The sequence below is a fragment of the Pelobates fuscus genome, chromosome 12 (genome assembly GCF_036172605.1).
Source record: "Pelobates fuscus isolate aPelFus1 chromosome 12, aPelFus1.pri, whole genome shotgun sequence".
NCBI classification, from domain to species: domain Eukaryota; kingdom Metazoa; phylum Chordata; class Amphibia; order Anura; family Pelobatidae; genus Pelobates; species Pelobates fuscus.
In genome coordinates this window covers 34,936,747-34,958,236 of record NC_086328.1, presented here as the reverse complement: position 1 = coordinate 34,958,236, position 21,490 = coordinate 34,936,747, and the positions used below count along the sequence as shown (strand labels likewise).

The following is a 21,490-nucleotide window of genomic DNA, read 5'->3' as shown; positions in this document are numbered from 1 at the left end:
TAAAGAATTTCAAAAAAAAAAAAAAAATCAGAATATACTTCAGATCCTCTGTGTAGGGAGCCAATATGAAATGTACTTATTGTCCTGCAGCGCCACCTTGTGGGAGATGGTGTGTGTTGTATATTTCCAAATTGACAAAGTTGCTGAGATTTAATGTCTTCTTTTAAATGGCTCACCATGTAGTTATATTACTTCCTTGTCGCTCTTCACATAAAGTGTACAACAATGTAGAGGTGCCAGCTAGGGATATAACATATAGTAATTGCTCTGACATTAAGGCTTTCTCATCCAAGTGCTCTGGGTTATCCTATTGATACGGTTACTACTTAAATTAAAATATAGAATGGGGGACTAACTGTATAATTGTGTGTGTGTGTACATAGTTACTGATAATGAGTATAGTAGGGGGTAGGCAACCTCTGGCAATTCAAATGTCGTAGACTTCATCTCCCATAGTGCTCTTAAGCTGCCTAACCCTGGTAAAAAGTAATATTGTATTAATATTAAAATGTAATCTAAATATCTATTCAGTTGTGGAAAAATGACTGGTGTTTCGGTAAATGGGTGAGGGGGGTGAGTAGGGGGTAGCCCATCATGTTATTGTCATACCGAAATAAACGTGGCTGGTTTGACAAATATCGAAGGCAGGGACCGTACCCGTAGGCTCCCAGCACCATAACCATTACAATAAGCTGCCTGTCTGGTTCAGAAGGTAAATGTATAGATTTACACAATCTCAAAGATTTGCTACTGCACTGAGAGAGGAATCTATTATATTTCTTCTTCACCAATGCAATCTGTCATCCCGATTTTTATGTACATTAAATTGAGATATTATATATATATTTTTATTTTTTTTTTATTTTTTTTTAAATATCTATTTAAAACAAATCTATGCATCATATGAAAAAGTGGAATATGAATTAAAGGTGATTTACAGTGTTCATTTTATTAATTTCCAGAGAACTGTTGGTTCTTTTCTAAATATCTGCATATTCAAGTTATTTCATTTTGAAAAAATTATGTCACTGTGCACCCATTGTACAGCGCTACGGAATTTGCTGGCGCTATATAAATAATAAAATAATAATTTTTGTTGATATTGTGCTTTTCCTTAGAATGAATACATCTACTGTATAAGAAGGGGCACAATTGACTTCCTGCTCTTAAGCTCTCATTGGCTGTGTGAATCACAGATCTGAAATATTTCGGTAAGTCTATTGGTGCATGGAATAAGTGCAAGTAAACTAATTTTTGGATCAATGTTATCCACATCAGGACCCCAATACAAATTACACAGGGATTGTTGGTACCCTCAATGAAAATGTAAATGTCTGATGTTCAGAAATAACAGTAACACACATTCGGTTGTAATGATGTTTTAGGCTTTATACACAAGCACATGGTCTATCTCAGATTCTTTTGATATTGACATTTTCGATGATGTATTGATTCATAGTACTATATGTCACGAGATATACACCTATTTGTTACAATTAATATTTTTTTGTTCCAGTTGCAATTCAATGACAAGTTATGTTACCTGATTTCTTTTAAAGAATCAACGTTCGGTGAAAACAAAATTCTGATGGTTTCTTTTGGGTGTAAACTTAAAAAAAAATAAAACATAAAGCAAATTAGTCAACATCAATTAGTTATACTGTAGAAATCACAAAGCATAACTGAACTGTCAGCAACTGTGCTCTTAAAATCCAATAAATATTGTCCGCCAAGAAAATAAACAATTGTGAAGCAGAGCTATCCATGACACAGGGTAGACTTCTTTTTATCGTGACTCCCTTGGCATACCATCTATCTTGAATGGGATAACACATAGTGTAAATGCATGCAAATTAAATTTCTTGCTCAAGATTGTTATAAAAAAAAACAAAAACAACTAAGTATATTAACATGGGACATTGGGGACATTTGTGAACTTCGGGAGAGATGGCCAATGGAAATGTCTCGCCTTCTGGACTGTTTCAGCCACATCAGGACACCTGTCAGTCTCATTAAATGTAGAACTCTGGCCTGGTATGGTGTTAATTGGCAATCTTAAGTTGGCGCTGTACCAGACTGGTTAATAGTCTCTTATTAAGGAGCACTATATGAAATAAATACTCTCTGCACAGATTCTAGCCATCTGCTACTGAGAATGTAAAGGGAGCCATATCTCCCGTGGGTCACAGAGTTGCTATCGCAGACTTCTGGATTCTGTCTCTTATGAGGATTAGTAATGTAACTTCCTGTTTATTATCTCGGGGACTGGAGAGAATGCAGCGTGGGCATAATATAAGCTGCAAACCGTCAGACTGTGCTGTGTATGGGTTGGTATTACTAGTCCTCATGCTGCAGCTGCGTCCTCTGCTCTCCGGTGCATTTTGGGGGAAAGTGGTACAAACGTAATCCGCTAAAGCTTGTTCTTTGGGTTAGACAACCCAACATGTGCTTATTCCAGAGGCCATTGATGTGGACATATTTTCAGTAGACAATGGCTTTATTTTATAATATTGCCTGATGGGTTTTGGGGCCTGTGTGTTGTGATGGCCAAGGAACATGGTATCGCCAAGTTTAGTAACATGGAAAGCAAATGGGTTAAGGATATTTGGATCTGAAAACCATAGAAAGGTTACAATCTCTGAGTTTGAGAGACACATGTGGGGAAGTTATTTTTTTTTATTTTTTTTATATTTTTATTTAATTATCAGGGGAAGATATGGATCCTTACTTCTGAGCACCATGGCTGGACATTAAAGCGTGTTTTAGTAGCCTGTATTCATTTAATTCACATTTATTGGTGTTTCATTTCTTGTGATTTGAGGCCCAACACATCTAAGGATATGAGTTCTAAGAAGTGAAGGATAATCAGCTTTAAATTTGTTTTATTTTATTTTGCTTTTCATTGTTTATTTAAAAGCATCATCTATATCAGCAGTATGCAACCTTGGGCACTCCAGATGTTGAGGGCTATTATACAATCAGTCACACCAACAATATGGAGCTCCTAGAACAGATGGACATAAGTATAGAAAAAAGGGATTTGGCCCAAAATAAGGACTGTCCATCGGAAACCAGGACACTTGGGAGCAGTTTATGTCCTTTAATGCAGGCAAAACATCAGGGGAGATGTAGTCCATAGCATCAGGGGAGATGTAGTCCATAACATCTGGAGTACTGAACATTTGATATTTGATATAATGGATAAACAACTGGGGGTCACATCCACCTATTTTGGATACAGAGTATAGTGAGTGAACATGTTGTACTATTATAGTCAATAAGTGTATTTGAAATGTCAGGGATATAATGGTCACAATATACGTGACTATAAAAAAATGTGGAGTTGTTTTTTTTTAATGTGGATTTTTTTTTTTTTTTTAATTCTTTATTTTGGGTGTGCACAGAATAAACAAATAGCTGGAATGCGCCACAACAGCGACATCCAGTAGAATAGGTAGTCATTGGCATTACATGTCATGGCATTCGTAAAATAGGCACATTTTATAGTATTAATAAGCATAGATCAGCTTAGCAAAAATAAAATAAGAGTAACAGTCAGGTAATACATGCTGTCTAAAACGGTTTAACTTGAGATTATATTAGTACAGTTGGTCATATGGTATGGTTGTACATTAACGAGGCTTGGTCCATGTGTGGGCTAGGCTATAGGCAGCGCAGATTATGCATATCTTCAATGGTGGCTAGTCCACGTACTCAGACTAGTACCGAACATTGATGAAGTCGTGGCACTGTGCCACTCTTCTGCATCGGAGTGTTTGCTGCAGGATTAAAAAACGATGCGGAGTAAAATAAACATTTAACACTTTACAAGCTAAGTTTTGGTGTCTATCCATTGATCAGAGCAGGTGTAGTCATGTGGAGAGACATAGTATAGACATGTTGATTATGTGCTGCTGCTAGGGTCAGGCTGTGCGAGCAAGTGAATGCTAAACATACATGCTAGTTACTGCCATCTTAAACATACCGACAGTTTTAACAGGTGGGGCACAGGTGTGCTCAGGGTTACACTTTATGTCACTGAAGTTTGCCTGGTATGTAGTAATTTGTTCTAATAGCAGTTTAACAATTAACGCTATGTCTAGCAAGAGAGATTACATTTCTTTTACATATGTATTTTCATGTTAAGTACAACAAGCTCTTAATTCTAATAAGCAATTAGACCCGAGTTTACCCTGCTTAGCTAGACAGTGTTTAACACGGTTCCCTGTAGGCATGGCAGTCAGTCAGCGACCTATTATCATTAACTGGACATGAATTCGATGCAAAGCAAACTGAAAACATAAAATTAAAATATAAAATAACATGAAGTGGCATCAGTTCAGATGCATCTGAGGGGTGCGTGCTAGGTAAGACCTGATCAGCAGTGTCAGCAGGGGAAAGTCCAGGCTTGCGAGTGTGTGTAGCTCGCGTGGCAGTCCTCCGACCTGCTTGCACCTCGCGGTGAAGGGCTGGTGCCTCACTGGTGTGTCCCGTTCAGCCGATGCCCCGCTTGTGCGCGGGTGTTGCAGTTGGCGAAGGTGTCTGGCTTAGCTGTATGTGGGAGCGCCGCCGTTGCTGGGTTCTCGGTTTTGGGTCCGCATATCCTTCACGGCGGAGGTCATCCAGCGGGGGGTGAGTTAGGGCTGCTGTAAGTGGGGTCCGCTGCATCATATTTGTCTGCCAGCGTGTTGGAAGGTAGGGTGTTTCCTGCGGCTGTTCGGTTCGACCCAGGCAGTTGCTGGTTGTGTGGAGGGTTTGTAGAAACCTGCGTCCTCGCTTAGGTGCGTGCGGTCTCTTCTTGTGTTTGTTTGTATTCGAGGGGCAGTTTCACTTGCGGCGCCATCTTGGTGCGCTGTCATTGCGAGGAGTAACTCGCTTACGGCGGGGTTGCTTGGGTTTTTCACTGTGTGAGTGATTGCATGCTTTGAGCTTCCGTGCCCTTTTCTTCAGTTTTGCCCAGAAGGCTTTAAATATGGCTGTGAGTCTCGTTGAGAGGTCCGGCACCTCTGAGTCACACTCTGGTGCGCACGTGGCGCCCGCCATTATGCTGACACTGGTGTCTAGGTGTCGTGGCCCAGTTGCTGGGTGGTGGACCGGGATAACCCCCGCCGGTCCTGGGGGGGGGGATGAGAAGGCTGATAGTCTGTGTCTCCATCTCAGTTACCCCGGTGCGGGATCGGAGAGAGCGGCCGCCTCTCCCCTTCTCCGTCTCCCGTGGGCTGCCGAGTGCCTTTTTTACGTTGTGGTCGTCCAAGATGCCCATGTCTGGTATCAAACGATTCGCCAGGGCGCTCCCTATCTGGGTAGCGTACCCCGGCATGGTTTCAGGCTGTGGTTAGGGTCTTGGTACTCTTTTTCCACGATGTGTGGCAGGAGCTCCCTCAAGATGCGACCATGCAGCTTGCTGTTCAGGCTCCGCCAAAAAATGTGGACTTTTATTAAAGAAGCATTACTAGTACTTCACAGTGGTTATGGTGTTTCCAGTGTTTCTTTAATAGACTTTTGATCGAGTGAGAAATCAGATTGCAATTTTAAGTTAAAATTTACTTTAAAAAAATAATTTTGGGGACAAACTTAAAATCAGAGTAAAAGAAACTGTCAAACACCAAAAAAGGAAAGAAAGTTTGCTGTGTGGTTTTTTTTTTTTTTCTGTTCCTCTTTGTGGTTTACCAAACAAACAAAACACCAAACTTTTACAAAACATTTGTGAACTGCTATGTTAAAAATCATTAGCATTTATTATTTCCATGTTCTCCTTAATAGTGCGGAAATCCGAGTGCAGACCTTGTATCTGTTGGTTATTTTTTTTATTTATTTTTTCTCATTACAATATTTACTACAATAAGTATTGTATGGTACACTAACCTGGCTATTTGTGAACTGTTGTAAAGTCAACATTTAAAGTGACACTCCAGGCACTAATACAACTTCATGAACAACAAAACAACAAATTTTCAGATTCAGGAATCACGGAGTGCCGCTGGGTATGGGCGCCACTGCTTGGCTGAGAGAGGTCAGCTGATTCTCTCTGCCAATCACTGACTCCCCATTCACTAAACTGGCTTGGAAAGAAACATTCCTTTTCCAAGCCGGTTTGCCAGTTTAGTGAATTGGGAGTCATTGATTGGTTGAGAGCATCACCTGTTTGCTCTCAGCCAATCAGCGGCACCCCTGCCCGGCAGTACGCTGCATTTCCTGAATCTAAAAATTCAGAAGTGTGTTCCTGCCAGGGGTGGGGGAGGAGGGGTGAACATCACCGCTGGAGGCAACTTTGGGATTTAACTGTTTGAGAATGTTTGCCTCCTGGCACCATAACCACTTAATTTAGATGACGTTGTTTTGGTGCCTGGAGTGTCTCTTTAAGGTCAAAATTGCCAAAGTGGAAAAATTTGCTAAACCAGCTATGCTTTCAGTTTGGCTACTCTGGCCTTAAGTTTGAAATTCACTGTGAATTCTCACTTTAGCAAATAATACTGTAAAGACTAAAATGTAAATATCACTTTGAATTAGCTACCATTTACATTTCACTGTGCGTGTTTCTGGCTGCCTGTTTGACGTTTTTGTGGTTGTATATAGAGACCCTCGCTCTAGTTTCGAATTTATGATCACGGGTTGTTGTTGTTGTTTTACAATTGGAAATCGCTTGTTTAATTTAGTTTTATTTTGAATTAGAATCAACAGGGTTATGTGAATAGATGAATTTAACAGGCTGGACTATTTTTGCGTATCGTCTCCAGCCTGTATTAAAATATGTTGTATGAAATTTCCTAACATAAGATATTGTTTTTAATGAACAGTCGGTCTTGTGACTCTTCCACTACCATCTGACAGCTTTAAGCAAAAAAACATTTTAGCATAAAAAGTTCACTTTTTTTTTTACCAATTCACACTTTATATAATAAGCCTGTCGGCAATGTCTTCTTATCATCACAAGGCTATAACTTACCATGCATGGACTGCGGTAACGTTGCTGCAGGAACATAGTGCAGACAGGAGGCTAAGGATGCCATCCTCGTATAGTTTGTTCATGCACATGCTAGAGAAAAAACAAAACAATTTAACTTTATTTTTAAATTGTGATGGAGAACATACAGGGGATTTCAGGGTAGCAGTGAACACGACATATATTGGCATGTTCAACCAGTTAAAAAAGGGAGGGACAGAAACTGCATATTCCTGTCCCGATACCTGGTGTCCCAACGGACAGTGTGTATATGATAAAAGATATAACAATGTATAGCCCTTAGAATGGCAGGGCTTAAACGTTTTTGTATATAGAATAGTCAGGAAAGCCGAGATCAAAATACCAGAAATACATAGACAGTAAAGCACTATTGGGAACCGTAAACTAGAACCACAACAAGGCAATGATCCTTGCCCTGTGATGCCTTTTTATAATTTGTAGCCTTAATTTTATAGCCATGCCAACAAAATGTTCGAATTCAAAGTTTTGGCGGACCGTGACGCCATTTACGTCATGACGTCAGCACTTGTGTGCCGCGTCATAAAAGGGGGTGACGCCACAGCAGCTGACGTCGGGACCACTTAGGAGAGAAAAGGAACTGTGGGAAGTGTCCCTCTCCACCACGTGGACATCCCCAGGCTGTTTAACAACAACAAAAGGTAATGTGACAGTTCCTGGTTGGATAAACTAGCTTTTCCCCCCAAGGTATAGCAGGTATAGTACGTACTCCTAAGATTAGCCTACATGTGTCAGGAGCATAGCATCCATTACTATTAACCAATCCTCCTGCCTCAGAAAATGCAACCTGGTTTCTTACGAAAACCTATTTGCAACAAATACTTTTCGTGTGGGCAAGCTTGATCTTTATTAAAGATGCACTCCAGACACCATAAATACTATAGTACGTCTTACGTGGCGCAATCCGCCCCAATATGTAATTTCCTTTTGGAATACATTGTTCTACAGATCACAGGGTCCCAACACCAGGATTTGGGATTTTCACAATCTTGTTGGTGGTCTTTTGAGTTGGAGGATACTGAAAAAAATGGATGTTTGGAATGCCTTAAGGATTGGGTTTAGAAAACCATAGCTTGGATCACTGTTACTAGAACCTGCCAATTTCCTTTTACTTTAGCCTCAGGTTTTTCTGTGTGCTCACAATAGGTGGTTTGTTGCTCACTATTTTGAGCATGCTGTGGTTGAAATCCATATTTGTCACAGATAACCCATACAGGTGCTGATCAGGTAGAACCATTTCTGAAAGGCATACGTTGAGAAGTAAAACCATATCATTTTGATGGCAATATTAATTAGCTTATATCTTGAATGGTCTCAGGACCACTTGACAAACGAGGAGCTAAATGTATAAGGAATCAATGCATGCCTCATAAAACATGGAAACTGGGTGATCTTCATAATCAGAAAAACTCAATTGTGAAATTGTCCTGTCAAGGTTATTCTCATGAAAGAGAAGACCTCAACACACTACTGGAATCCACACTATCCTAAGATGCAAAAGGATAGAGGTTTATTACTGGCCTTAGAGTAACAGGATTTATAGTGACACTATAGTCACTAACATAACTTGATTAATTTAATGAAGCAGTTTTATTGTAAAGATCATACCCCTGCAGTCTCACGGCTCAATTCTTTGCCATTTAGGAGTTAAATCACATTGTTTATACAGCCCTAGACACACCTCCCTGCATTTGATTTGCACAGCTTTCCAAAACACTTCCTGTAAAGGGAGATCTAATGTTTAAACATCCTTTATTGTACAGTCTGTTTAATCTAGAATGTCTTATCCCCTGCTCTTTTAACATCCTTCTAAATCTCGCAGGAGCTTCCTGTGTGTGACTAAAGTTTAATTTACAGAGCTGCAGATAAAAATGTCTAAAGTGATGTACACAAAAGTGATTTTTTTTTCTTTGTGCTTACAAATATTAACTTATTTAGACAATTTCCAGGTGTTTACATGCCCTCTATGACTGTTCAGCCCTTGTCTTTAAATGCATACCTAACTTCTATCAGGTTTGGAATCTGCTGGAATACTTTGACGAGTTGGTCCACATCATTCTTTCCAAGGTTGCAATTGTTCAGTCTGTGCAGAGAGACAGATATGTTACCGTGAGTTCAGTGCCAGGCTGTGTCTAGTTCTCCACCCCGGTGGTACATGTCCTTATTGGGTGTGAATGCATAAAGCCGAGGTAGGCAACACCATATTTATTGAACTACATCTCCCATAATGCTCAAACAGCCATAATGTTGGCAAAGCATCAGGGGAGATGTAGTCCACATGATCTGGAGTTTTTCAAATGGTGCCTACCCCTGGCATAAAGCATATTATATGATTAGCAGTCATGTACAGCCTTAGATAATCTATAGAGAGAGAGGCCTGGTGCAATGGAATGTTCGCTTAGATATTATTATAAAAAAAAATATTTTGTATCTTCTTTACAAAGTAGGTATCTATCTGCAACTTGTCATTTTGATTCAATTTTGTTTTCTTGTACTGAATACAAAAACATTCTGCAATTAGAGGAAGTTCTAAAGAAAAGTTTGTATTATAACAAAAAAGCAGTTTGTATACAAAAAGGGTTCTGCTATGTGAATTGTTAAATTAACTTGCACACCTGATCAGCACTTCCTTTGCCCTCTGCTGCATCTCTAAATGTAAGCACATGTGTTCTGCAGACCTGAAAATATCAAAACAGGAATTAGATTAGAGCAGCAGACCTTGCACAAGCAACTGATAGCCAACCATGCCACTCCAGGTGTTGGTGATATTTCCCATCATGCTCGACATCCTACAGGTCAGGAAAGAATGGCTGGCTAAGAATCTCTGCAGTGCCAATGTTGGTGATCATTAATATGAATAAATGGGACCCCAGTAAATATATCAGGATGCATTGAGGTGCATATTGGTTGACATAAAGGGTTACTAGAACCACCATGGCCACTTCATTGATTTGAAGTGGTCATGGTGGCAGGAGTCTGGATGTGCAGTGTTTCTGCTTTAAACACGGCACATGCAGAGTTATATTTAAAAGTGTGCCGGGGGCTATGCTACTTAGAATTCCGTTTCATGATGCTTAATGTCAATTGTGCGCTGGCAACAGATGTGAAACTCTTCCCTCTTACAGACAGAGCACCTGCAAAAGGAAGATAGACCCTCCCACCCTGATGATCCCTCCTGCCCCCTTCTGTACATTTTAATTTTTTTTTTTTGTATTTAAAAGTCGCCTCCCACTCTCGCACCCCTTTCTCTCACCAACTCAGAGCAAGTGTTCATTTTTTTTTTTTTTTTCAAATTCTTTATTTTTGAGTGCAGAGATGATTACAAGCTTAATCTGTGACATGTTTAGAATACAATATCATTGCAAACAATTGGTACACATAGTCAAGAGGTGCTGCACTTTTTTTTTTTTTTGTCGAGTAGGAACATAAAGTATACAAGAAGAATTGCAAGATGAAGCAGTAGTTATAGTCGTGTTGTGTAACATGCTAACTTGTACGTGTTACATGCTGTTTGCTTGTGTGTAAGGAAACTAGCGTAATGCATAAACTAGTTTATGGCATAAAATATATATTATTAACTTGTTTAAGATAGAGCCTAAGTCTAATGCAGGATAGCTGTTGTTATTCGTTACTTCAGACTAGGTGGATATAACTAAGTAAAAATAGAGACGTGTAACAGCGCTATTACGTCTACGCTAGAGAGCTAATTCTGACATGGCGTATAATAACGTGGTGCTATGGGTGTTTCGCTGAGGGAGTTTCTCATTAAAGTGAACATTGCCAGTAACTTCTCTATAATATATACTATTTCCTAACATTGTTTTCCTCTCTAGATGCTTGCCCTGTAAAACATTGCTATGTCCAGCCTGTCATTCAAAATAGCTGTCCTATGCATTCTAGGCATGGGTAGTAACACACCTTTTAAGTAACCGTCGAGCAGAGAGGCCCAATGGTTAGGGAAAGATTGCCTCATGGTTATAGTCCGCCTAGTGAAAACAGGTCTTATCTCCTCCATTATGGCTGTAGGAGAATAGTCCCTCCTGGGTATAGTCCACTTTGATTAGCCGATACCGGCTCTGGGTACCTGCCAGGCCAGCCGTGGGTAGCGGCAGGGTTGGTGTCTCGATGGGATGTCAACTCCGCTGTGCTCCTCTTGGCCCCCAGTGTGGGTTCTTGGCTGTCGGGTTGCGTCTTGCTGGTCGGTGGTCCCCGGTGGTACTGGGCGATGGGTAGGTCGCATGTGTTCAACGGTCTCGCTCAGATATGACGTAGTGCGAGTGCTAGCGCCTGCAGGACATGTCGCTGTTGTCCGCCGCTTAGATCGCTGGTTTTGCCTCCCTCGGGAGAACGCTTTGGGAGCTTGCGATAGTCGGCGTCGAGTAGCCGGGCGGATCCAAGCTGCTGCCGCCTGCACCGCCAGCCTGAACGGCCGTTCCTTGCCTCGGAGTTTTATCCAAAGGTTGGTGCATAGCTGTGTGAAGAACTCCTGAGTATGTCTAGGTGGGGTGGCATGGATGCTGTTTGTGGTGGGTTGCGTCTCTGTTGCCATAATTGTCGAATCTCCTGTGGAGCCTTCAACGCTAGGTTGTGGTCGATTTAGGCCACGTGTAGTGATGGCAGGCACGTCCGCCATTTTGAGCCTCGTAGTTTCTATGCCGCAGAAGGGTTCCCCAGTAACTGCTGTGCCGTCTGAGCTCATGGTTTCCCTTGCTGGCGGGGACCGGGATAACCCCCTCCGGTCCATGGGGGGGGGGGGGAGCGATATGCGATTGTCCCCTCTTCAGCCTGAGAACTGGGAGAGCGGCCGTCTCTCCACAGCTCCCACCCGTGTAGGCCGCGGATCGCGATTTAGGTATTTTGTCGGCGGGGTGCCTCGTGTCGGGTATCCCCGGGTCCCGCATCTCCTCCTGAGTTTGAGGCTAGTTGTCCGCAGCCGGCATGATCCGGTGGTCGGGCGTAATGCCCAGAATCAGGGCTTCAGATGCGGGAGCTCTCGCCAAAGACGTCTGGCTCGCTCGGCAGGTAAGCTCCGCCCCAGCAAGTGTTCATTTTGTCGACTAACAATTTCAGTCAAACTTTAGTCGACTAAATATTTTTGAGATTTAGTAAACTAAAACTAGACTACTGTTTTGTGTGCAGTAATGTTCCATAGGTATAATATAGATTGAATGAGGGTTGGAGTAACCCTTTCATTGGAGTGAAAAGGAGTTCACTGAGGTTTAACCCCTTAAGGACCAAACTTCTGGAATAAAAGGGAATCATGACATGTCACACATGTCATGTGTGGTTAAGGGATTAATGTAGGAATTGTAGCAAAGGGTACCGACCTGGAACATTAAAGTGATTTAAAATAAAAATACACATTAAAAGACCAGGTGTTAATATTGTACCATGTTGATCATTTACCTGATGTCGACTTCCTTTATTCTGTCACAGAAACTAGCTGAATTTGCCAGTAACAATACACAATTTGTAGAAAGGTCACTGTTATTGAAGCTGAAAGACAAATGAGAGGGTCTGTATGTAACACAGACATTTTTCTTTGTGTAGACAAACAAAGCACAGCTGGCAGTAGGCAGTATCGACAGAACTATTATTTCTGTCCCAATAATGGAAACTGAGGAAAAAGATACTCCAATTATACGCTAGCACTCAAAAAGTCTTTTTTGCTCTCATGCAAAAGAAAAGTAAACTTTTTTTTTTTCCTTATTTTTTTTATATTTTTGTGTATGTGATGCAGATATTCGTGTCTCTAAATGAGTGGGCGCTTAAATTGCCACATGGAATTTGCTTGTACTGGGTACTTCTGGTTACTGTCTAATCACAATGTCAGCCATCACAGATCTCAATATTATACTCCTCTGTGCAGGTTAATGAAGGAGAGCTCGGGTCTCTACATGTTACTAGATTTGTGCACAAATTCTTTTCAGCAGGTACGAACAAATCAAATTCCATTTAATCTACGCAAAAAAACGAACGAATCCATGTGGGATTTACATATGTAGTATTCGTCAATGAATAAGACTCCACAGGTAAATCCCAGATGAATCGATTTTTTTTGTGCTTAGATTAAATGGAATTTGATTCGTCAAGTCTTCGTGTCACTTATGAACCAAATGTTCCCTCAGTTTGTGATAGTTTACACACACATTGACAGCAGGACATAAGATCCAGATATATTTGTTGGTGTGTATGGTCAGGGCAGTACTCTGATAGTTTAGATTTAGTAATGTGGTCCAGCTGCACCCCCCCAGATTGATGGTAGTCATCAGAGGTTCCTCCTAAATCAGGTGGGATACTTTAGTGAGTCCCTTATTGTCCATACCTGACAGAAATGGGGGTTACTAAACAGGGAGGCCAGTCTAATACCCTCCAAAATGTGTTTACTTTGTGTCATACACTACTTCCAGGCCCCAAGGGATGTTAAAGATCTTTGGCCGCCTTGGCACTTCATCTGCTAGATGCCTGCGTCACCGCTGTACGCTCACACATGTGCAAGAGTACTTCACTGCGGACTATGGATGTTCCGGCAACACCACTAGATCCTCCATAGACCTACTTATACAAGAAAATTATTATTTTCAACATAAGTTGGTTGTCCCAGAGTGTGCTATTTCCCACAGCCACACAGTTTTAACTGTGTCATCAGCATCACTCAAGACAATGGCTCTGTCCCTTGCTTTTGGGAGGACTGAGGAAAAGTGCACCATGAGCCAAGCTTATCCATGCTTCTAATGCAGTTTGGGGGAATTCAAATCCTACAAGACCAGTTTAGTAGTGCTTGGTGTACAGGCAGCCTTGATTCTGTGTTGAACTAACATGGCTCCCTATTTAGGGTTATACACGTTTTCGATGACACACCAGTACCCTGCCGACACTCTCTCTCCTAATATCAAACATGCTAGCTTTGGAGCATGGAAAAAACAACAACTCCATAACACTATGGGGGAAAGAAGAAAAAAGTATGCAGATGAAGCAGGAGTGGAAAAAGATGAGACCGATAAGAAAAAAACTGAATTAAATACTTTATTTTTGTTTTTATTTTAAAGTTTGTGCAGCCCCTGGACACTGTATCATCGAATAAGCATAATGATGTGTATTAGAATAGAGGAGATGGGACAAAGGAGGCAGCTTAAGATGCAAAATGAAAAAAATAATGTGAAATTTTAGCATGCAAAAAATGAAGTTAAAAAAAAAAATTTATTATTTAGATCGACAGTAAAAAAAATAATTAAGTGTGTTGGTGATTGGAGACAGGGGATTTCAAACATTTTCAGTAACAATCTGAAAGAAAGCACCTAGATTTCAGATGAATCCAGATATGTGAGTTCTCTAAATGTAATCACATGCAGTATAAGGACATCACGGGTTTAGCAAATATAAAAAAAAAACAATACAAAAACAACTTACTTTACAAATGTCAGATTGGGAAACCGTGGCAAGAATTTCAACATGTTTTCAATATTTTGGCAACTCAGTGCATTGTCCGATAAACTGCGGGGAGAAAAGGCTGTCTGTTAATACATATATAATAATTCGTATATAGTGTATGAATGCTAGTGAGTACTTGTGAAATCTCCCACATTACTCATTACAAAACAAGAAATGGCATTGCTTTCAAAATTGAAATGCGTGGGGGGAACTACTAAAATAAGGTATAACTTTGTATATAGATTGCTGGTAATGCCTTACCTAGACGCTATGTAAAAAAAATGGAAAAAAAATGTTCATAATTATATGGTATCTATTATTTTGCAATATCATTGTCCGGGTACGAAACATTAGCATCTAAGTAAAAACACAATTTTGGCTTGACAAAAGTAGATATTCTATTGATCAAATAACTTGTTTATGTGTATTTTAGAAGTATGGGGAATGTAAAACAGTCTGTATGCATGCTCAATGCCCGGAAGTACAATACAAACCGTTATACTATGCTTCTATACTGCACAGAGCATTATAGGTTGTTATTGCCACCTGCAAAGAATCTCTGTAGTTTACTCTGTGAGCTCAGAGTATGTATGTCAGAAGAGACCTTTTTTAATCCCTTCTGACTGACAAGAACACACATTATGGGCCATGGGGAGATTTTGAATATTGTTGAAACGTATAAAGTTTCATGTGTAAATTGCTGTGTTTCATTTAATAACATAACAAATATAAAGTTGATAGACACCGGTACATACTTCATCTTTGTGAGCTCATTGCATCGTTCGAGTGCCCGGAAAATCTTCTGCAGCTTGTGTGAGGTAATGCGGCACATTTGAAGGCTACGGGGAGGGAGGAAGGGGTAAATACAAACAAAGTTGCAGTTAATCTGCCCCAAAAAGAAGGGTGAGCAACACTGATACAAAAAGCATGGGTTTAAATTAGAACACTGAGGAAATTAGATCAGGAAGAGAATTTAGCTTTCTTCCCAATCAGATGAGAGTTTTGAAGTGAAAAGAGATTTATAGCCTCGAATTTTACAGGGAGTTTGGCATTATGGATGCCCATGAACTAGAGATCCTTTATTTGCTCAGCAGGCCTTTAAGAAAGCATACGGAAACCCAAACAGAAAATGTAGCTTTCACTTCTTCTGTGACAGTAACCGTTTGTTTAACTTCCTGATATCCTCACCCCAGTGAGCTGCATGTCTCTCAGCTTGTCAATGTTCCCCCCAGGGCTACACACGTGAACTGAGCAGGCCAAGCATCAACAGAGGGGTTGGGATTTAGGTGCCAGGAGCTCCCCTGTTTTTGTCAAATTATTTATATGGTTTGATACAACACTTGTCCCTTTAAACTCTTGATTTGCACTTGTGTTTTTGAGTTATATTAATTTCTTATTGGCAAAGATGAAAGGAAAATAAATCAAAGTAAATTAAAGAGTTACTTCAAGCATCATAATCACTACAGATTGCTCTAGTGGTTATGATGTGTGAAGTACTCTGTCGCTATTCTCTTTTTTTGCAATGGTTTGCCCTCGTGCCTGTGTCACCGCCAGGCATCTGGTCTCCTCTAAAGAGATGCTTATGAGATCTGGCTTCTGCAGAACAGGAGTCCATTCATGTCTCTCATTCATTGTCTGAGAACATAATTCAATGAGCAGTGGTGCATTTAAATAGGCACAGAATTGACATTAGCAAGCCCGAGACTCTCGTTCCAGACTGGGTAATGACACCCCAGTGACCTTGCCAGAGGTGGAGTTACACCTTCGGCAGCAAAGGGGTTAAACTCTGTAAGTGCAGTGTTTAATATAGCTAAATGCTGCACATGTAGACAGAACCCAGGCACCATGACCACTTCAAATCACTGAAGTGGTCATGGTGCTTGGAGCAACCCATTAAACAAACAATATGCCAACAAATAGTGCTTATAGATAGTCACGCCAGATTTTTTTTAATATTCCAACTCCAATAGAACTAAGTGCGGTGGGCAAACCGTAAACCCCCAGATGTTTTAGAACTGCAGTTTGACATTTGACAACGCTGGCAATTTACCATGGCAGTTGCAGTTATAGAACATCTGGGCGTCTACCATTTACCCATCTCTGGAGCTAAATTGAAAGCTAAGCATCACACACGATCAGAAAAATTCTCACCTAAATGTTTTCAGAACACCACATGTGTCTTCGTCAGACTTGGGGGTTTTCTCTCTGCAGGGCAAATATGGGTTATTGAATAGAGCATGTAAATAAAAAGTATACAATAGTTTGTTTTGTTTTTTTCCTTTTAAATTGACCAGAATATTTCAGTATTCGGTAACCTAACTTTATGTGATAATAAACAATATTGATGTTTGTTTTAATTCATTTCCCATCTGAAATATAAAGCCTTTATTACAACATTTACAATGCAGTTGTAGAATATGAACCCATATTATTGAATTAAGTGTACTATTTATTAGTTAATAATTTAATTAATTTAGTTAATTTCTGTTAGCACTGTATGTGTGTGTGTGTGTGTGTGTGTGTGTGTGTGTGTTTGTATGTATATATATATATATATATATAATATATTGTTGAGTTTAAGGAAGTGGGCAGATATCCAGTTAGAAATAGCGCAGAGGCAGTCAGAGACACTAGTGTGTGTGTGTGTATATATATATGTTCTATAATTGAAGCATAACTTGGTGTACTTTGTACGGGTTTACTTTAATTATGCCTATAGAGGTCACCATGCATTTACAGGGGTGTATTACATTAGCACAGGCAGTTAAGGTTAATGTAATCTTACTGCACTGTATCTCTCAACATTGGGAGGAGGTATAAAGTCTCAGGCTTTCTCCTTTCAGAGAATTGAGCAGTGATACTTTGGATTCATGAGCTATACATCAAAACGGCTTAATTAAGCTAAAGTTGTTTTGGTAACTATAGTGACCCTTTGTGGCGGACCGCTCCTAGTCGGCATCCGTAAAGTTCAAGAGTGATTATAGCGCTCCCCTTAATAACCAGCCGAGGCTTGATGTGGGGTAAAACAAACTCAATGCATTGCACAATACTGGTGCCCTGGTGTTGGGACATAGTTTACTCACAGTAAGGTAATGTAATTAGGGGTCCTCAACAGGGGGTCATTAAGAACAATAGGTAGTGCACAGTCCTGCTTCCTGGGACATACTTTAGTCACAACAATATAATTTAATGCCAGACACCAGGGTGCCTAATATCACATTACCCCAAAACACTACTCAAGTCTAGCTCAAGTTATTTGGAGCAAATGATTTAGCCGGGACGTGACTACCCTCCGATCCGGAGCTCAGTTCCAGGCGGCTTCTGCTAACTTCTGTGCATGGAGCTCCTATAGTCTTTGGTATCACTCGGTGCCTTGTCACCTCCCTGATCTCCCTTCCAAATAGTGCCCTGTTTGGTGGCTCTGGAGCCGAGAGCTCTCGATGAAGTTTAACTGGATCTCGCCACTCCCACAATCTGAGTCACAGTTCCATGAAGTTTCTGTGTAGCTCCCGGTTACATGCGATGTACCTGAGAGAGCCTTGTTCGAGTCCCTGAATGGTGTAAGCGGTTGGTTCAGGCTCTCTAGCTGGGAGGTACAGCGGGGAAGGGTTGGTGTAATGAAAGAAGCTCTTTGCAGGGCAGGTGGCTGTGAGGTGGTTCATAGTGACTAGATAGTCTGTCACATCCTTTAATTCCTTAATGTCATGATTCCCTTTTATTCCAGAAGTTTGGTCCTTAAGGGGTTAAAGTAACTTTTTTTGTTTTTTCCCCCCCAGGTTTAGGCTGTAAGTCCTTACATTTGGTACTAAAACGTATGTTTGGGTTTTGGGAAGGTTCAATTTAGGGCTTAGGGGAGAAAGGGTTTTTGGGGTATTTGAAGTTTTGGAGGATTATTTGCCCTCTCATGTTGCTTGTAGTCTAGTCAGCCTTCTAAAATTGGCTGCAGTCGCTGTTATACAGTGTGCATCATTCAATGCTGTCCCTGCTCCTCCTGCCAGGCATTTCCTGTGTGAGAGACTGATAGTCGGCAGATGGGAAGGGATTAGAGCTGGGACCGCACAGAGTATTAAACCCTCTATAACTCTTCCTGCAGAACTGCTATCAAACATTGGAGCCTGACTGAATGACAAAGGATACTAGCAAAGGTCCCTGGTACTTATCTCCCCCTCGCTAGCCCACTCAAGTTCCAAAAAGTCACATTATAAGTGCTGAAAATAGACTCCCCCTTCAGGACATGGACATGTAGGCAGTTACCTTCTCCACCGAATGCGAAATCCGACCCTGGGCATATGGCATGCAAGTTATGCTATTTGGTAAGGGGGATAGCTAAAAGGCTGGTGTATGGTGGATCCCTACAAGGAGTGCATGTCAACCAGGAGCGCAGCAACGCTACAGCAGAAGTAATCCGTCCTACTAAAGGAAGCACTGACAGGGCCTGAATGCACCGAGTCCAGCTTCACAGAGACGTGCTCTCTGCTGTCCTCCAAAATGCGAAGAGTGTCCCATGAATGAGGAACTGTTGGGTGAACATGCTGTACAAAATACTTGTTAATTTATTAACTGGGGAATTTATTTATTTTTTATTTTTCTGCAAGTCCTATGGACATGTTGCATTGATTCTTCATATCTCAGTAAGGGACTGTATTACACAAGCCTGATTATCAACACCAAGATAAGTTAACTTAATACACGTATTTATTTTGCTATTTTCTTCCCTGTGTCTTTGAAGTTAATAGCTTTCCTTACAGATTAAATATATATTCATGTTTGTAAATAAACTAAACCACTCATTGATTTCACTTCCCTTTGCTTGAAGTACACAAACTGTTCTATTGAGAACCTTATCTTTTTTTTCAATGCCATAAAATGTGTCTGAGACACTGAGATAACAGTTGCTTGAGAAAGAAACTAAAAAAAAAAAAAAAATGTCATGTTGCCGGCAGAGCTGGAAATGACTGACCGGTGCCAGGCATATTAGATTTCACCCTTTTCATACCTCCCAATATTACAAATGGGCAAAGAAGGACACTTTGATTTTAGGGGTGTGAGTGGGGTGTGGTCAGGAGCCAGGCTGTTCTGAGAAATGTTATTAGGTGACTTAATAAAAATTATATATATATACAACTAAAAATGTAATTTATAGAAGGAATAATCTTATTTACACAGAGAGATTTGAAAAACACATTTATTGCAGTTTATGGACTCATTACTGCGAGTATTATTTCTGTGGAGTTATGTTATAAACTTAGACACACCAACAATATGGAGCTTCTAGAGAACAGGACATTAGGATAGAAAAGAGGGACAGAGATTTTGGGTCCAACAGAGGGACTGTCCCTCCTAAACTGGGACTGTCGGGAGGTATGCTTTCTGGCCTGAAGCTTTCTATTCAACTATAGAAACCCCTCTAACTACCAGGGACATTTAAATTATATTTATACACACATTGTTGTATTTAGACATTAGGTTAACACATAGTGTTGTCTACAGTATCAAATTTATCATTTTGTTCTGGTCCTCCCTTTATCTATAAGTAAAACAATATCTGTCTGTCTGTCTGTCTGTCTGTCTGTCTGTCTGTCTGTCTGTCTGTCTGTCTGTCTGTCTGTCTGTCTGTCTGTCTGTCTGTCTGTCTGTCTGTCTGTCTGTCTGTCTGTCTGTCTGTCTGTCTGTCTGTCTGTCTGTCTGTCTGTCTGTCTGTCTGTCTGTCTGTCTACCTTACCACCTGTTTATATCCACCTAACCACCTGTCTGCTACCTATCCGTCTGTCTGTCTGTCTATCTCTCTATCTCTGTATTACATGGTAATATGCATATGACACTATTTGGCCAGGTATAATTTGCCATGACGCTCCATTATGTGGATTTCCATGCCATCCTTTGCAGTGCTATAGATTTATTATGATTTACAGGTTGATGGCAGTCCTTGAGTATCTATCTAGAGCAAAGTGCATGTTCTATTCTTTATACTGTGTGCGTGTGTTTATATGCCATATGACTCGGATTATGACTAAGTAAGGAATTTATCACAATCCGACATTTTGGCTACAGAAGAGTAATGAGACAATCTAGTAGTAAGGTATACTCATAATTAAAGAAACATTGTTTGCCCTGTGGGTGGTGCCCATCCACAAGTATTTGGAAGAGTGAAATTGCCATCTCTGGCCTTCCAGCTGTCCTGATTTTGAAAGGGCAGTCCCTATTTCAGGGTCCTGTATCTGTGCTTTCTGCATGGTCCGCCCTGAGAGGGCCGGCCTGAGTGATTGTTAGTCAGCCTGGCGCAGGGGCGGAGTGAATACTCGGGCAGGCCAGTCATAGACCGAGGGCTCACGGCAGTCAGGAGCCCCGCTAAACAACCATGCTCTGGCTGGGTAGCAGAGATCTCCAGCCAGAAACCCATAATTCCTCACATATTCCTAAAATAAAACTTATTCCAGTGATAGATTGCAGGGCCGTGTACACCGTTGCATGGTAGGTGACTTGCTCCTCTTTTCTGAGTGAGCTCTGGCAGCGATCCTACTGCTCTTGCCAGTTCTCCTCCATGCTCTCCCTGTGCGGAGCTCTGTGTGAGAGGAAGAGCAGAGTCTGGGGAATGGGAAGTGACATCACTTCCTGCTCTCTCCTGTCCTGCAGAATCTGCATAGTGCTCATGGCCTGCGATCTCGATGGAGATAAGGAGCAGCCTGGCAGAGACCGCACTCAGCAGGTATGTATGCTTCTGGTAAATATTTTATTCAGCCCCTATGCCTTCCTGTACCCACCTCACCCACTACAGTCACTATACCTATATACCTATTCTATCTCTTCCTGCACCCACCACAGCCTCCATGCCACCCCACTACAGCCCCTATACCTTCCTGCACCCACCTCATCCGCTATCCTCCCTTGTATTCACCACAACCCCTATGCCTTTCTGACCCCAACTCAGCCACTCTCTTCCTGCACCCACCATATGCCAACGTTGCACCGACTACAGCCCCATGCCTTCATGCACCCTCCTCACCCACTACAGTCTGTATGCATTTTTGCCCCTTCTACGTGCAAAATTCTTGCACGTAGAAGGTGCCTTCTTATTGC

General features: G+C 41.1%; 1 protein-coding gene and 1 long non-coding RNA gene across 3 annotated transcripts in view; one reads left to right on the top strand and one right to left on the bottom strand.

Annotated features, from left to right (window-relative positions):
* Positions 1-21,490, top strand: part of LOC134578777 (uncharacterized) — a 495,152-nt gene that overhangs the window by 174,515 nt on the left and 299,147 nt on the right. The gene's annotated exons all lie outside the window — the stretch shown is intronic.
* NLRC5 (NLR family CARD domain containing 5) overlaps positions 1-21,490 on the bottom strand; it is a 140,481-nt gene that overhangs the window by 51,441 nt on the left and 67,550 nt on the right. For both annotated transcript variants that reach the window (XM_063437813.1, XM_063437814.1), the window contains exons 19-26: positions 16,565-16,618; positions 15,169-15,252; positions 14,393-14,476; positions 12,389-12,478; positions 9,598-9,660; positions 8,982-9,065; positions 6,947-7,036; positions 1,544-1,609 (exon numbers count right to left, since the gene is read on the bottom strand). In XM_063437813.1, coding sequence (XP_063293883.1) covers positions 1,544-1,609; positions 6,947-7,036; positions 8,982-9,065; positions 9,598-9,660; positions 12,389-12,478; positions 14,393-14,476; positions 15,169-15,252; positions 16,565-16,618 — 615 coding nt within the window. The remainder of the gene's footprint in view (positions 1-1,543; positions 1,610-6,946; positions 7,037-8,981; positions 9,066-9,597; positions 9,661-12,388; positions 12,479-14,392; positions 14,477-15,168; positions 15,253-16,564; positions 16,619-21,490) is intronic.